Source organism: Ostrea edulis, chromosome 4, assembly GCF_947568905.1.
Source record: "Ostrea edulis chromosome 4, xbOstEdul1.1, whole genome shotgun sequence".
Classification (NCBI taxonomy): domain Eukaryota; kingdom Metazoa; phylum Mollusca; class Bivalvia; order Ostreida; family Ostreidae; genus Ostrea; species Ostrea edulis.
Genome location: NC_079167.1, coordinates 55,951,201 through 55,970,069, shown reverse-complemented (window position 1 = coordinate 55,970,069; position 18,869 = coordinate 55,951,201). Strand labels below are relative to the sequence as shown.

At 34.6% G+C, this 18,869-nt stretch overlaps 1 protein-coding gene across 2 annotated transcripts in view; it reads left to right on the top strand.

The window, feature by feature from the left end:
• Window positions 1-3,092: 3,092 nt before the first annotated feature.
• The window catches only part of LOC125670026 (solute carrier family 15 member 4-like), a 22,066-nt gene continuing 6,289 nt past the window's right edge, over window positions 3,093-18,869 (top strand). The window contains exons 1-10 of one of the 2 annotated variants that reach the window (XM_048904923.2): window positions 3,093-3,379; window positions 7,166-7,473; window positions 9,241-9,339; window positions 11,040-11,125; window positions 12,803-12,942; window positions 13,039-13,208; window positions 14,798-14,976; window positions 15,287-15,473; window positions 15,689-15,889; window positions 16,066-16,209. In XM_048904923.2, the coding sequence (XP_048760880.1) occupies window positions 7,212-7,473; window positions 9,241-9,339; window positions 11,040-11,125; window positions 12,803-12,942; window positions 13,039-13,208; window positions 14,798-14,976; window positions 15,287-15,473; window positions 15,689-15,889; window positions 16,066-16,209 (1,468 nt within the window). In that variant the 5' untranslated portion in view covers window positions 3,093-3,379; window positions 7,166-7,211. Of the gene's footprint in view, window positions 3,380-7,165; window positions 7,474-8,227; window positions 8,508-9,240; window positions 9,340-11,039; window positions 11,126-12,802; window positions 12,943-13,038; window positions 13,209-14,797; window positions 14,977-15,286; window positions 15,474-15,688; window positions 15,890-16,065; window positions 16,210-18,869 lie in introns of those variants that run through there. The other variant, XM_048904922.2, reaches the window with a different exon arrangement.

Below are 18,869 nucleotides of genomic sequence, written 5' to 3'. Positions count from 1 at the left end.
CCAATCAAAACAATTGTAATAAATAACATTGGAATTATATAATGTTAAAGTATCATCATGTAATGTTAAAGTATCATCATGTAATGTTAATAACATCGTGTGATGTTAAAGTATCATCATGTAATGTTAAAGTATCATCATGTAATGTTAAAGTATCAGTATGTAATGTTAAAGTATCATCATATAATGTTAAAGTATCAGTATATAATGTTAAAGTATCAGTATGTAATGTTAAAGTATCATCATGTAATGTTAAAGTATCATCATGTAATGTTAAAGTATCATCATATAATGTTAAAGTATCAGTATGTAATGTTAAAGTATCAGTATGTAATGTTAAAGTACCATCATATAATGTTAAAGTATCATCATATAATGTTAAAGTATCATCATATAATGTTTTGTTTGTTTGATATTCGTAGGATTGGTTAACTATATATCGTTAACCGATTGGTGACTGTATTATCTGCCATAATACTATCCATCTCATTGCGATCCAGCCTCACCCTCCAACACCTCCCAAATGCACCAACATAGTGAAGTTGAAGTGTGTTGTAGTAACATTCCATATGCTCCGTATGGGACGTATGGGTTGTCCCATGGTTTAAAAATAAATAAATATAAATAAATAAGGACCATCGTGTACCAACACGTCTGATGACTGCGGTACTGTCTTTTGATGGCCGGACACATACATGTGATGGTCGTATGTCATAAATTATAATGAAATAAAGAAGTAACTTATATTTATAAAAACTAAATAAAAAGTAAAAATTAATGAAATAAATTATAATTTTTATTTATATAATAATTTTAATAATGATCTTTATTTAATTTATTCCTTAAGTATATTAGAATTTAAAAATTATAATAAGTAAATATAAAATTAAATATTTAAAATATTTGTTATTTATTTGGATTCTAATAGAAGGTAATAATAATTAGTAATCGCACGAGTCTCCGTCCTTCGTCCAATTCAAGATACACCGAAATAAATATACCATAACTATTACATAATTATTAATATTAGTAACAGGTGATAGTAATATGGATGTAGGTATGTATATACATGTGAAATAACTAAAATATATACAGAAAAGAATTAGGGTAGGGTCGCCAAAGAAAATTTTGATAATAGAGTGCCACTAGTTATTACTTTGTTAATCATAAATTATAAAATTATGCCAGACAACAATTTTGAAATCGTCATCAGGCAAAAATTTTTGAGGTCGTCGTCAGGTGCTACACCTCAGACCCTGTACCATGTTTCTGTAACTGGATCCAGCTCGTAGCACGACATGGCTCCATAATTCTTATTCGATAGTATGTATTATGTGTATAAAACTGAAGATGTATAATGTAGTAAGTGGTGAGTTAGTACTTATGATAAAATTGTATGACAGATAAAATACCAACCATAAGAAGTGGTATACTTAATTACATAACATATAGATTTGATTAAATAATGAAAATACAGAATAGATGCAAAATCACAAATCCCATACATCCAACAAGCTTACATATATTAAATATAATAGTATGCAGCAGGCCTGCATACATGCAAACTGCGACATTGCATCTAAATGTTCGTCATAAAAAGAAGTTTACAAAATACATACGTATGATAACATACCTGAATTTTATGTATATTTTTACATATACATATACATATAATATACCGGAATTTGATGTATAGCTGCATCTATATTTTAACTACATGTTTATATAAACTAAAACGATAAAAACGCAAAGTTAATATTCCTAATATTAATATGCTACGATACTTATATATGTAATTGTTTACATACTAATAAACATATAGTTATACACGATAGAAAACCCGAATTATATGCTTAGATGTTTATATAAGTATAACACATGTAGTTGTTTCTATATTAGTAAACATATAAAAATTTAACATTAGAATAATGATGCTTAGTGGTTTTCATACTTATAAACATACGAAACTGTTTACATCGTGTGATGTTAAAGTATCATCATATAATGTTAAAGTATCATCATGTAATGTTAAAGTATCATCATATAATGTTAAAGTATCAGTATGTAATGTTAAAGTATCAGTATGTAATGTTAAAGTATCATCATATAATGTTAAAGTATCATCATGTAATGTTAAAGTATCATCATATAATGTTAAAGTATCAGTATGTAATGTTAAAGTATCAGTATGTAATGTTAAAGTATCATCATGTAATGTTAAAGTATCATCATGTAATGTTAAAGTATCATCATATAATGTTAAAGTATCAGTATGTAATGTTAAAGTATCATCATATAATGTTAAAGTATCATCATGTAATGTTAAAGTATCAGTATGTAATGTTAAAGTATCAGTATGTAATGTTAAAGTATCATCATGTAATGTTAATAACATCGTGTGATGTTAAAGTATCATCATGTAATGTTAAAGTATCAGTATATAATGTTAAAGTATCAGTATGTAATGTTAAAGTATCATCATGTAATGTTAAAGTATCATCATGTAATGTTAAAGTATCATCATATAATGTTAAAGTATCATCATATAATGTTAAAGTATCATCATGTAATGTTAAAGTATCATCATGTAATGTTAAAGTATCATCATGTAATGTTAAAGTGTGATCATATAATGATGAAGTGTGATCATATAATGAAAGGTTATCATCACAACGTGAATATTATTCACATAAGGCAGTTGAGGTGTTCCATAAAAAATGATAATGCAAGTTCTAATTTTTGAGATTGAATTAGAACATAACAACACAAAGATGTGCTCTTTTTTCATCAAAAACTAAAATGAGTGAAAAGGCGTACATTTATATATTATCACGGCGTATGTTTGGATCACTAACATCAGAGAGATGTGCATCCACTCCATAAAAATAAAACCCAATTTACTTTTCAAAAATTCATTTTAGAGGGCTAAATTTGGCCCATGCTATAGAATAAAATGCCTTCATTAATTGGTATGTGTTGCATACCATTTATTTTTATTTCATTTGTAATGACTGTAAACACTCAACACACTGTAAAAAGAAGGAAATAATGAAAAGTACATTTACTAGAGAGCGCATGTTTATTTCTATATTTGAATTCCACAAAATGACCTCGGATTTAAATGTTCCCAATTGACTATATATAGGTGATTTTCATAAGAGATCATATGACCTGGGAAAAAACCTCCCAAGGAATACACTCGCTATATGATATATTAGAATAATATGACTTGAATAACAGGAAGTATAGTTTGAACATATGATGGAGACTACATGAGACACAGACACATGATCGACGAAATAATAGGAAGAATGTTGTCACCGGCACGAAAATAATACAGGAACATCTCGGGGTGCACCTTATTCTCACTCTAATCCAGGTAAGTGTACTATTTTTTAATGATGTACTTGTATTCATATTTTCTTCCAAAACTAAAAATGTACAATCAAGGCGAAGATTCTTTTGTCTAATCTCCCCCCCCCCCCCTTCATGTCCTTGATTAAAACTACCCATGTGTGTACGTTACTCTACGGAGAACAGATTGGGTCATAATTTGAGGATGACCAGGTATTGGCGCTTATTCGTATTATGCACAATTTCCTATAAAACATGTATATTTAAAAAAAAAATATTCAGGATTTCCCCCCATGTATCGCAAAAATTCGATATTAAGATTATGATTAACAGTTTTCTGAAGAAGAAAAAAAAATTAACAATATTTTGAATTGAGAATAAGGAAGTTTAAAAAGATCGAAGCCACTCGTAACTCAAAGTGAGCAGGGTTATTATTATAGTTCAATACAAAAATGAATATGTGATTATGAAAACAGCTAGTAACAGAAATCCATGATTATATATGACCCAGGTGCAAGTAAACGTATTTTGTAAAGTATATGTAGTAAATTAATGTTACAGTATCAATAATGCATAAAACAAAATTGTTTAGTTTAAAGAGAAAAGAAACCGGATTATTTTAATATTACAAATGTATCATATAAAGTATTGGATAAATGGACTCTGTATTATACAGATTTGCTCATTAATTTCCGTAAATGCACGTGCCATGTGTGCAAACTAATCAAAATTAGATCCTTTGACCCACTCACCTATGATCGCACACAAATTAAAATGTGATCTTATGAGCAATCACAGGGTGAACGGATTTAAATGAATAAATTAAAGTACCCTCACAACAGGAAGTCATCCTGACTTGTTTCCGGAAAAAATATTCAAAACTCTTATACCGATTGAGATGAGTTCTTTTATTACATAAATTGCAAATGATAATGGTCACAATTATCAATATCTTTAAAAGAAAATGACAACCGGTATCTTTACAATGCCTGTAGATGATTGTAAAATAAAAAGCTGTATTTCAAATTTGTTTTAGAATTGATATCATTGTCGTGTATTTAATAAATAAATGTTTGAAGTGGAAAGAAAACTATTTCAAATAAACAGTAAATAGTGATTTGGCTCAAACTGTGAAATAAAAAGGCATGAAAAATATTTCTAAAAGTGAATTTCATTCAACTTATTATTCTTGTATATTTGTATGATAATATGGAAGCCGGTTGGTGTCAGGTGAGAAACATATTTTATCTGGTGGCTGCCAAATAAATTTCTGGCGGCCCCCGAATAAGTTTCTTGTAGCTGCCACAGTTACCTGGTGGTCACCTTATCAATATCTGGAAACCGCCAATAATTATAAACGATACTCGCCAGATATCCAGGGCCGTAAATTACATGGAGGCGGAGGAGGCAGCTGCCTCCTCCAACTTTTGAGCCAAAAAAAATTAAAATTTAAAGTTCATTAGAATTTATGTTGTTTCCAATAACTAAGAACATGATACCTCCCTTAAAAAGCATTCCAAATCTTTCTTTTAGAATGAGTTAGTCAAGTAACATCTTAGAAGGCCTTAGAATCAAGGATTTTGCACGAAACGTGTTCAGTGTGCACAAAATGTGCTCAGCGTCTGGGGGCCGCCCAGACCCCCAGACCCCCGCCTAATTTCCTGCCTCCTCCAAATTGAAGGTTAATTTACGGCCCTGGATATCTATGTGGCGGCCGCCAAAATCTTAGTTGATGGCCGCCAAATAAAATATTTTCCTCACCTCGCACCGAATGTCTTCCATACAATACATGATTGCAAATATGAAAATAAGAATGAAGATATATTTTACCCGTTGGTGTCTGCAACAAAAGTGTTTTTCTATTCATAATTACCACAAAATTATTTTGTAATTCGGCAAATTTTACCTAATTATTTCATTTAAGAGATCATCAGTTCCAATTCGTGTTTAATCTACGTTCAGGTTAGAAATAGTAAAAGGAGTTGGGCTACACTCCTGTCACTCTTAATTTTGAAGTATTTAATTTTATGTCCTTACTATTATCAAGGAAGTCATGCCACTTTTAGCAGTTGTAATTTTTTTCATATCTTAGCCTTAAGATTTTTATGAAAAGGGTAGGTGTACTTATTTTGCTATAATTTTGTCACATGGTGCCAGGAACGTTAAATATTAGGCCTGGTGAACTTCTCTCAGGACACGCGGTTCTTGTCTCGTTAAACCAGACGTTCGACTGTTTACTTTAACTCCAACGAGCGAGAGTCCGGTAAATACTTACTAAAACACCAATCTCTCACCAGAGGGCGTATTACGCTACGCTACAACACCTGTCAACGTATAAATGTCAAGATTCTTGGCCAAACTTACTTTTACCTATTGCATCATACATAATGATTGATAATCTATGATTATTGTAGTATTATTGAATGAATGAATATTTATATGAAACCTTTTAATTTGCTCAGGTGTCTCATATTTACCATCTTCCGCTTTTAAAAAATTCAGACAAGTGTTTGATTTGCTTAAATATTATCATTACAGTTTGATATGCTGAGTTAGTTTTAGTACATTTTGATACACTTTTTAGACGTTGACAGAGGTATAAGTGGAGCGTAGCGGGAACGATAACTCTAGGTAGAGACTGCTAAAACACTTGGAATGTCAAAACGACTTACCAATATTCTGATATTAAATCTGTTTTACTAAAAAGAACACACCTCCAAAATGACTGAAAAAATGAATTAATCTTTGAAACTAAAAGATCTGAAGGTCAAATGTTTGACATGTTTAGTACGTTGACAGATAAGATTTGCAGTGCTGCCAACAGGATATAGAAAGACTGTTTCGCGCACCATTAATGAAAGTAGGCTACATAGCTGATTATGACTCCTCTTTTGTTATCGTCATTTACTCTGTTGTATTATTAATGAACAATCAGATTATCTACACATTTTCACAGTGAAATAATGCCTCGATCTGATTTTAATACACATTTGTTTTCGAGGACGTCGCCATTTAAACGAAACGAAACCACAACTCACATCGGAGTCGCACCAGATTCTCGATCGTTCAGGTTACGGAAACAGCCGAGCGTTTGATTGAACGAGACTAATGCGGTTCTTGTTACACAGGGGATATTTGTAAAATAAAATTAAAAAAAACACCCTTAACACAGGTACTTTATGAACAGCAAAACATGACCATTTCACTACAGTGCAAGCTTTTTGTTGTGTTTTATTCCACAGTAGAAATGATAGTGGTCTTGTCCTTCTTCGTTTCTAGAAGCGGTCAAAGCTGGTATCGAGCAGAATGAGCCACTTATTGCTATCCCGTCCATTTCAATTACGTTAACGGAATAGCGTTAACAACAACGGATGGCATGTCTTAGATTGAAATTTTTTCCCTCTACTTCCCATTCGAGTCTAAGACTTTTAGTACAGTAACACCCTTCCTCCAGAAACATATATAACAGTATATATGTCCCTATTTCATCTTGTCACATACCGTTAACTATTACTAATGGTTTTGATTAAAACAAAGTTTAAGATGGTGTGAACTTCAAATTTCAATTATCTTTTAAATTTAATGATTGTCATACGAATTGATTAATAGAGATCAATTTTATATGAAGTACATAAAATAAATTTTCACTGAAAATTCCGTTTTTGACGCCTAATATACTGTACAGTTCTATCCAATATTTTTACGAGGCAAACTGATGTTTTCAAAGACAGTGTCCTAGATTTAATCTTACCCAAATACCTACATAGTGCGAATCTTGGACAGAGGTAAATAAATAATGATTTCTTATCAGGCGAAATACCGTTATCGACAAGGTATATACATACATACCCCTTGATATGGCAAGTTTGGACCCAGACGAAACACAGCCTTTACTGAAGAAGGAGGTAAACAAGCACGAAATGGAGGCGAAGGAGAAAGAGGCTGCAGTGAAGCGGCCCATGTCCAGACAGCAGCTGAGGGTTGTGGGATGTATTCTGATGTGTGAGCTGTGCGAGCGCTTGACGTACTATAGTGTGACGGCCAATGTTGTCCTGTTCTGCACCACACTTCTGAAACTGGAGAGCACAACAGCCGCCACAGTCAGTCTGGTGTTCTCCGGCAAGTCGCACTTTTTTACAAAAATGTTTTGAATTAGGTTTTGATACCATTTCCATCAATTATAACATAGCAATAAATAAGGTTTTGTTATCAGTGTCATTTGAGATTGATGTTTAATTACATTAATTTACTTTGCAATTTTATTGTTTGTTGGGTAAAATCCGCTTTACCTGAAAATATATCCATTATGGGTAGAGTTTGACACTGGACCTCCATTTTTGAGGCATATCAGAAAGGCCCGTGACTTTCACTTGCTTGGCGAAGGAACAGTCACGTCTTAGGTTTGACTCGATCTCGGCGCCGCATCGAAGTAAAGACCTTTAACATAGGTAGTGACTGTTCCTTCGACAAATGTCAGGCATAAGAAGTGAAAGTCATAGGTGGGTTTTTTTTTTGGACAGGAAAAGCGGAGGTCCTGTGACATGATAGGCGTTGGCACTCACTGCTACCGCCTTGAGCGCCATGTATAAGTCAAAATTTATGGTACTTCACCTACAGCTGGTAACATCTCTAAGTGATAGAATCATTTTCTAAAGGGGCGTAAAACAAAACTCACACCCCTCAATATATAGGAGGGCGTTAACCTCTCAGTCCGTTCAAGCAACTTAAGTGAAAATTTTGAAGAAAATTCACAAAATGGTCAAGTAGAGTACAAAGCAATGAATTGTTTTATCGTGATATTTTATTTTGTTACGGATGATATTACTAAAATAAACATAGATAGCGTTGTTATCCAGCTTAACACCTACATTACAATCACATTTATGCATCGCATCATATGACACAAACAATGAAATGAAAAATGGACGATCGGAAAGAAGAAAGACAATCTTTGCTTCCTGTCGATGGATGGGAAGAAAAGAAAGTTTCTTTATGGTGGGGTAAACACATGATCCCGGTAGTGTGCATACTGTTGACGGAACTCTGTGAGAGGATGACATATTACAGCGTTACAGCCAACTTACTGTTGTTTTGTACTTCGGTTCTGGATATCGAGACTACCACGGCAACTTCAGTGAGTCTCTACTTCACTGGTTAGTTATTCGTGGTCTATCTAATTCTATCTCTTCACGATTTCAAAGTGTCCTATCAGAAGAAAATTTAAATGACAAATATTGTTATGAAGTGTTGCGATAACAACTTAACATTATTTACTCTATATTACTTTCGGTTTAATTTACTTTATACAGGACTATTTGAGCTTACCATAAAAAAGTAATGATACACATTGTGCACTTTAATCTCCCCTTTCTAAATCACCGAATGCAGTAGACGCTTAATGGCAGTTCACTTTCTGTTACTCGTGGGGGTTAGACGTCTCGCTAATCCTTCTCCAGTATAGGATATTTCTGAAAAGGGGAGCGATATAAAGATAAGCGTGGGTTCGGGGGCCACCTACATGTAGGTCTCAAACAGGCGCAGGACAGAACCTAGTGGGTAGCTGGGCTTGAGGAGGGGGTGAATACCCTGTCAAGCAGAAAATATCTTCAAAAATTACATTTTCTTGAAGTGAAAAAATGTAGCGAGTTGAATCTGCATTTTGGTTTAATGGGGACGCCTCTCCCATGTACAGACCTGACTATGTTTTTTAAGTGAATACTGGTATGTGAAAACAGATGTAGGGGTCCTACTCACACATTGTAAAACTCGATAACCTGTAAAACATCTATACATAGTGTAACTACTATTAATACCGAATTATTTTGGAGTAGGACGTATTAAGCAAGAACATCCCAAAGAAACTAACGCGATCTCTTTACCTTGTAGGAACTGTCTTCATCATCCCTGTTATCGGAGGCTACATCGCAGATACAATGGCGGGAAAATACAACACGATTTTAGGATCTGGACTGGTGTACATCTTAGGTAATGAAGTGGTTTTATAAATATGTTATCCATTTACTGTCTCCAATATTAGTATAACGATGTGTTTGGGGTATTATTCAGTTGTCAGCTGCATTAAAGGGCTACAAATTAGTCGTAGCAACTCTGGATATGTAAGTTTTTCTCAGAGACGGGCATTACTGCACCATGGTCTTCTCAGAATATAACCTCCTTCTAGCGGACTATTTTACTTCTACTCTCTTCGTCTTCATACACAGTCAAGAACAATCCAGCAAAGCTATTTGTGTACTCGTTTGAAGACAAGCAAAGAATGGTGAACTTTTTTTTATGTGCACAGCATGGGAACACTCGCAACGCCACTGGTACAGTTGTACTTCCGAAATGCAATATACATGTATACGTAGTAGCAGCGATTCGGCAACGAATGTAACGTACTTAGTACGCTCTACATGTACTTACACCACTATACGCAGTGAATACAAAAAGAACGCCGTGGTCACGTCGATGTTGTGCTTTATACGCCTCAGCTACTTCGCAAGTTACTCAAAAGTGTTCAAACAACATTCACCCTGCATCACTACTGCGAAGTTTCGTTTTTACGGCGTGCACATGACGAAATGTATGGCGTATCAATTTTGTCGCTTTTATGTGTACATGTACATATTGTTGCACCTAAATATGATTGATTGATTGCTGTTTTACGCCGTTTTGCCAATATTTCAGCCATTTTACCGCAGCTAAATAGGTTAAAAGTGCACACTTTACACAAAAAGTAAGAAAAAACCCACGTCACACCTAAGTGATTGCTCCTTAGCCAAACACTCGGCATTAGAAGTGAGAATTACGAGTCTTTCGGATATGTCGGAAGTCCGGTGTCGCGATGGATGTTAGCACGTTAAAGGACATCACTGTTACGGCTTTGAGCGCTAAGCATATGCCTAAAGTTGTGGTACTTGACCTACAGCTGGTGACGTCTCAATGCAAGGTGAAGATAACGAACAGTGATCAATCTCATAACTCCTACAAGCAATACAAAATAGATAGTTGGGCAAACACGGACCCCTGGACACACCAGAGGTGGGATCAGGTGCCTAGGAGGAGTAAGCATCCCCTGTTGACCGGTCACACCCGCCGTGAGCCCCATATCCTGATCAGGTAAACGGAATTATCCGCAGTCAAAATCAGTGTGCCAAGAACGGCTTAACAATCGGTATGAAACACGTCAGACAGCATTTGACCCAATGCGAGGTTGTATTGACGAACTAGATCGTAATAACGACCTTAGAATTTGCGAAATGCTGACTTCAATCGAGTTGTAATCAGTTGATAGACATAAACACCATATGCATGATAATGGAATATTGCTACACAAATACGGGTAGTTGACGATGGAGAAGCTAAAGTCATCTCATTTGTCAAAAAGTTTTGTTAATAAATGTAGATTGGCGTTGACATCTATGTTCAATAATATATCCAATCTAGTTAGTTTTGAGAATTCGAAATTTACTTGACTGTTCCGGTGTTCGTTCGCCAAATGTTCAAACGATGGCTTTAGGAATGATTGAAATAACATGTACAGAACTTCAGATGTCACTTTGGGCATTGAAAGGAAAAGAAGGAAATCCGCTCCTCTTTTTTTTCGCTACACGAGCGGATCGAGGAGTGATTTTAATCAGATTGCTATATAACATACCACTTAATCAGTCATCTCTACATTTTAGGGTTGTTTTTGTTACCTGCATCAGCGATGAATTACGAGGAATGGTTTGGAAATGACGGCGATGGCGCCTCGTACGATCTGTCAACGGTTAGTCATTGCAATATACAAGTCCAGCTTTTTAAAAAAGATTTCCGTCCTTACGAACAATCTTTTAAGGAAATATTAAAGAGGCATACTATACATTGAACTATATGAATGCATAGGTACTATAGGGTTATTGAAGGTGTGCAATATCAGCATGCATTTCTTAACAGTTCAATATTAAACCCGTCATTAATGCATGAAGCAAACTGATTTTGTGAATGGGGATATCATAATTTATATACAGTAAAACATGAATATGATATCAAATATCGGCTCTGTCAGATTCGGAGGACCGTCGTTTGCCATTTTGGCTTGTTTGCGTCGTTACGGTAACGTCAATACTGAACGCTCATACTCGGAATGCTTCGAGTGCACACAATTTACGCAATGCAAAGTTAGCGTTCAATGAATTCTCAGGATATTGAACGCTAACATTCTCTAGATTTTACGCAGATTTTATAATAGACTATTTATTACCTATATAATAATGGAAGTTATTGCAAAATATACACATATAAAAACAAATTCCATTACCTTTTAGTACATGCGTGTGCGTGAATGCATTTTTTAAAGGCAGCGAGTCTTTCAGGCATAGATATTGTCACCTAAAAATTCATATACCGTTCACAATAACGTGGGATTATGAAAATTTAGTATGAAAAAGATATTTGACCTTAAAACTTATACGACCTGACTGTAAATGGAAGAGGCGAGGAGCTATAAAAGTTTTTACAATGCAAAAAAGAAATCATGATGTAATTTAAAAGTATATCAAAATAGAGAAATGCTCGTAAAACTGGCTTGGATAATTAAAATGTCCGTCACATCCAGTGTAAACATATAATTTTTTACAATTCAAAGAGTCAATAACGTTAGACGAGATTGCTTTTGCTTTTTCGTTTTCTCATTTTTTTTGGTGAAGTTGTAGGTAAATTAGATCCACATCAAATTACCCCCCTTGTAAAGAACAGCATTTCAACCAATGAAAATATTGAAAATGTTCACATGTATTTTCCACTAATCACTATATATCGAAAGGAAATAGATAGTCCGGAGACAGAAAGAAATTTCAATATGTATACCGTCTTCCATGGAAGACAGTAATAATCGCGACATTGGTCAGACTTCTCCGTCAAAACTCGACGTGACAGAAATGGCTGAGCGATGATTCGATTGCAGTATTCAAGTGACAGGACACAACGTGGACACATTTCCCCGAATGATAGTAGGAAGTTCGGAACCCTGGTCCATGTGCAAAAGTTGCATTCATGCATAGTGATACTACTAGCATATATAAGTACACCTCAACACCTTGTGCATCAGGAGTTTCATAATTTTCTTTTCAATGGCCTCGATCTTTTGCATTTAAACTTGAAAATCAAAAGTAAAGTTCAGCACAGATCTTCCGTAAAAGTTTTATGTAAAGGAAGAATGTGGCTTATATTCAAGTTGAATCAAGTGACTCCCCAATGCACTATCATGATTCTAGAAATTATAGTAACAAGTCAGTATAATATTCGTATTCATATTTTAGTAATAACAGGGCAAAGAAGTAGATATGATTCTAGGAATTATAAATTATAATTGATTTCATAGTTAAAACCTTGTGAAAGAGTAAAACAAGTAGGGATACTCTGTCGTTAATTGCTAGAAATTCATGATTTCTTTTCCTTTTTATAGGAAATGCGCAGAATATACTATTTTACGGGATTAGTCTTTGTTGCCATAGGAACTGGTGGTATAAAAGCAAATGTCGGACCCTTTGGTGCACAACAAGTGGAGGACTTGGGACCAGAAGCAGTTCAATCTTTTTTCAACTGGTATGATTAACTTTGTAGAACATTCTTATTAATTAGGAATTTGACGAATTGTGGGAAATTCGTATATCTGACTTGTTTTTGACTCCTTTGTTGAAGGTTTTACTGGTTCATAAACGCTGGTTCCTTTGTGGCGTTCCTTGGTGTTGCTTACATACAGCAGAACATCAGCTTCAGTTTGGGCTACCTCATCCCCTTCATATCCATGATATTGGCGCTCATCATTTTTGTAGCTGCGAAATCCAATTACAAGCAAACTCCACCTGGAGGTAGGAAATCAGTTTATCACAAAGCTTGGGGCATAGTGGAATCACCGTTTCCGTCCATTTGTCCGTAGATACTCTTTGTCTACAGATTTTCTATTCTATTTTTTTTTTACTTTTGGATACTACTAGTATACCATTACGTTTTTTCTGTATATTCTGTCACGACTATATGCTAAGTATGTTACCAATATCAACATCCCAAGGTCATTTGAATAATGTCTACTTGATTAGGAAAAGATGTTTTTCAGGTCACTTATAACAAGAAGTACTAATTCTTGTCCAAGTCATATCTTTACAACAGAGATGTGAGATGCGTATACTGGACACAAATGTTGCTTATAACATCAGAATGTTTCCTGGTACTAATTACCAACTATCGTCTGGTAAACGTAAAGGGCACTGTTCCATTACGCATACTATTCTTGTAAAGACCGTATCAAACTGTAGACGCCAAGGTTATCTTGACTACAGGTGGTATCATGGTCCGTCCGTCTATCACACTTTCCTCTTCCTCAAAGTACTGTTTTATTTTAGGCAGTCATCATTCAATCATTTGGAATATGATAGGTGTTGTCCTGTAGATGTGCAATAAGGTTTCGGGATTTTCAATTTAACACTGGGGTCAAAATGGGATCAAAACAATGTTTTATCTAAAAAAAATCTTGGTTCTCCGAATTCCTCATACATTTTACACAATAGCCAAATCATCTTTAGGAAGATGATTGATGGTGTCCTGAAGATATGCATTAAGGTTTCGGAATTTTCATTTTCATTCTACTTCATTGATAATCGCATTGAAGGCGAGAACCTCGTAAGTTGTTAGAACGTGTATTCAAACCTGTTGTATGTGTAATATGTTCAAATCAACCTGTTAAGAATACCTATAAAATGTCACTTAGAGTAAAGTATGTAAATTATTGAATTATAAGATGTTCATTATGACAGAAAGATGTTGCAATCAATTTTGCACCAAAGGATGAGGCATATATGTTTTACAAACATGTCTTTTGATATTATCAAATATTTGCATAGTAGTAATAATATTTGCATCTTAACATATCAAAAATCGTATTTACTTGTGTGATCTGCAATTTTTCATAAAATGGCTAGAAATTCGCCAGTCTTCTAAGAACGGTGCATTTGACATAAAATACATGTATTACATTTTAAATTCATATATTATTTATTTTTCCTTTGGAAGTTTGAAATGTAACACTTTTTGATAATCTATTGTTTATTCGGTATATATTGAAGAATAATGGACGCGGCATTTCTTTGATCTCTCCAATAACCGTAGTAGAGCTTCATTTAGTTGTCCAATGAAACCCCATTTCGACCTTTGAGCTCCGAAGGTAACACTTAGATAAGTATTTTTTGACTCGGAACACCTCTTTGTGGCTTTTAATACTAAATGCAATTGTCACACACTAGAACTGTTTCTGAATATTTTATTGGCAATGGACACTTAAAAGATACAAAGTAGATGTATAATTAGGTGTGCTCATGTACAATATATAAGGTACAAAGGAAATTGAAATAGATGTGAATTGACTCAAAAACGTTTATATGATGATGACCGTTTTATTTTGTAGGTAGTATAATCGTAGACTCCTTGGGCGTGTGCTGCCAGGCGGGATGCAGAAAATTCGACAAAGCCCGAAAATCTAATGGAGGGAAATACACAGACGAATTCGTGTCTGGGGTGATCGCTGTACTCCGAGTTCTGCCGGTGTTCTTATTAATTATCATGTACTGGGCCATATATTCACAGGTAAACTATTACTTGTACAGACTTCATATATATGAATCTTAGCAAAAACTGACTTATTTTAAATACAATGCTTCATTATCGCCGAATATCATACAGTGATACATGTCTGATCCGAAATGCACAGGGAGATAGATTTTGTATCGGGATAAATGGGTGTCGGGATTTTCAGTGTAAAGAACATGGAAAATAATAAAGTTGTATCCAGGTCTTGATGTATTTACCCAAATTATGGGTTAAACTTCCATAGCTGCCTCATATGCTTTCTTACTTAAAATAGTATACAATAATAGATTATATTTCTCTGTTGCAGATGCAGTCGACTTTCTTTCTACAAGGTGAACGAATGGACGCAAAAATAGGCAGTGTGACGATGCCGATCGCGGTGTTGAATGTGTTCAATACTATAATCATTTTAATTCTTATCCCCATCATGGACAAACTTATCTATCCACTTATGGCTAAATATAATAGGAGTCCGACACATTTACAAAGAATAGGTTAGTATCCCCATTCCAAACAACTAATGTACTAACGTTAGGTTAGTATCCCCATTGCAAACAACTAATGTACTAACGTTTTCAGCTGAACCCTTTTTAAAGAAACAATGTCCATCTGCAAACTAAATTTTTTCCTAAATTTGTTTGGACTACATGCAAACACAATTGATGCCATTGTACCCACGGTTTATCGACGCTTTTGGCTTTTATTTTAGGTTTCGGGTTCATTTTATCGGCGCTCTCCGTACTTGTGGCAGGAATTTTAGAAATATACCGCAAGAAGGACATTGAAAACAATGGATATATTGTACAAGAGTTATCGTCAGACAAATTTAATGCTTCTAGCATTTCTATATTTGCCCAAGTTCCAGAATTTGCTCTAGTGGGCGCCAGTGAGGTGTTTGCCAGTGTTTCTGGTAAGATGGACAGATCTGTTAAAGGTGGAAAAAATGCCACGATTGATGCATTATGTATCGGTTATTGATATAGAAGATACTTGCTTTAACACATCTTTTATGACTATTTGATTTTTTATCAAAAGTTTATTTAGGTAATTTTCGCAAGCTTAATCGTCCAGTTTTGCATTTTTTAGGCCTGGAATTCGCCTATTCCCAAGCACCATCATTTATGCAGGGTCTCGTTATGGGACTATTCTTGATGACGTCAGGGTTAGGTAATTACGTGTCTGAGGCTATTTTGGAGATTGTCAAAGAAGCAACAGGAACGGATACACCTGGTGGGTTTAAAATATATGATAAGAAATAAGATTAAATCAGAAAATCGAATTTTGGCAAAGGCATATATAAGAATAATAGGCATTCTAATCTGTACATAGCGTAGCGAAATTCACTTGAGTTTTTAAATCAACGATTTTGATATATCAGATGCTTGTTTTTCCAAACTGTATACGTATTTTGACAAAATAAAGAAAGTCTTGCATGGAAAGTTTACATATGAAATCTTGATATGATACTTATTTATTACTTGGTGACACTTCTACATTGTATATTCATTATTTTCATCGTCATAATTTGATGTAGCTCGTCATTTTACATGTATAATGCACATTTTCGCAAAATACCTGTACATGAAGAAATTTATTCTGGAAAACCAAGCGTATTGCATAGAAATGTACACCCGATCAAACATAGAGTATTTACACAGGTAAAGTACACACGATCAAACATAGATTAGTTATACAGGTAAAGTACACCCGATCAAACATAAAGTATTTATTCAGGTAAAGTACACCCGATCAAACATAGAGTATTCACACAGGTAAAGTACACCCGATCAAACATAGAGTAGTTATTCAGGTAAAGTACACCCGATCAAACATAGAGTATTTACACAGGTAAAGTACACCCGATCAAACATAGAGTATTTACACAGGTAAAGTACACACGATCAAACATAGATTAGTTATACAGGTAAAGTACACCCGATCAAACATAAAGTATTTATTCAGGTAAAGTACACCCGATCAAACATAGAGTATTCACACAGGTAAAGTACACCCGATCAAACATAGAGTAGTTATTCAGGTAAAGTACACCCGATCAAACATAGAGTATTTACACAGGTAAAGTACACCCGATCAAACATAGAGTATTTACACAGGTAAAGTACACCCGATCAAACATAGAGTATTTACACAGATAAAGTACACCCGATCAAACATAGAGTATTTACACAGGTAAAGTACACACGATCAAACATAGAGTAGTTATACAGGTAAAGTACACCCGATCAAACATAGAGTATTTATTCAGGTAAAGTACACCCAATCAAACATAGAGTATTCACACAGGTAAAGTACACCCGATCAAACATAGAGTAGTTATTCAGGTAAAGTACACCCGATCAAACATAGAGTATTTACACAGGTAAAGTACACCCGATCAAACATAGAGTATTTACACAGGTAAAGTACACCCGATCAAACATAGAGTATTTACACAGATAAAGTACACCCGATCAAACATAGAGTATTTACACAGGTAAAGTACACCCGATCAAACATAGAGTATTTACACAGGTAAAGTACACCCGATCAAACATAGAGTATTTATACAGGTAAAGTACACCCGATCAAACATAGAGTATTTATACAGGTAAAGTACACCCGATCAAACATAGAGTATTTATACAGGTAAAGTGCACCCGATCAAACATAGAGTAGCTATACAGGTAAAGTGCACCAGATCAAACATAGAGTATTTACACAGGTAATGTACACCCGATCAAAGATAGAGTAGTTATTCAGGTAAAGTACACCCGATCAAACATAGAGTATTTATACAGGTAAAGTACACCCGATCAAACATAGAGTATTTACACAGGTAAAGTACACCCGATCAAACATAGAGTAGTTATTCAGGTAAAGTACACCCGATCAAACATAGAGTAGTTATTCAGGTAAAGTACACCCGATCAAACATAGAGTAGTTATTCAGGTAAAGTACACCCGATCAAACATAGAGTATTTACACAAGTAAAGTACACCCGATCAAACATAGAGTAGTTATACAGGTAAAGTCAAACATAGAGTAGTTATTCAGATAAAGTACACCCAATCAAACACAGAGTATTTATACAGGTAAAGTACACCCGATCAAACATGGAGTATTTACACAGGTAAAGTACACCTGATCAAACATAGAGTAGTTATACAGGTAAAGTACACCCGATCAAACATAGAGTATTTATACAGGTAAAGTACACCCGATCAAACATAGAGTATTTATACAGGTAAAGTACACCCGATCAAACATAGAGTAGTTATACAGGTAAAGTCAAACATAGAGTATTTATACAGGTAAAGTACACCCGATCAAACATAGAGTATTTATACAGGTAAAGTACACCCGATCAAACATAGAGTAGTTTTTCAGGTAAAGTGCACCCGATCAAACATAGAGTATTTACACAGGTAAAGTACACCCGATCAAACACAGAGTATTTATACAGGTAAAGTACACCCGATCAAACATAGAGTATTTATACAGGTAAAGTACACCCGATCAAACATAGAGTAGTTATACAGGTAAAGTGCACCCGATCAAACATAGAGTATTTACACAGGTAAAGTACACCCGATCAAACATAGAGTATTTATACAGGTAAAGTGCACCCGATCAAACATAGAGTAGCTATACAGGTAAAGTGCACCAGATCAAACATAGAGTATTTACACAGGTAATGTACACCCGATCAAAGATAGAGTAGTTATTCAGGTAAAGTACACCCGATCAAACATAGAGTAGTTATACAGGTAAAGTACACCCGATCAAACATAGAGTAGTTATTCAGGTAAAGTACACCCGATCAAACATAGAGTAGTTATTCAGGTAAAGTACACCCGATCAAACATAGAGTATTTACACAAGTAAAGTA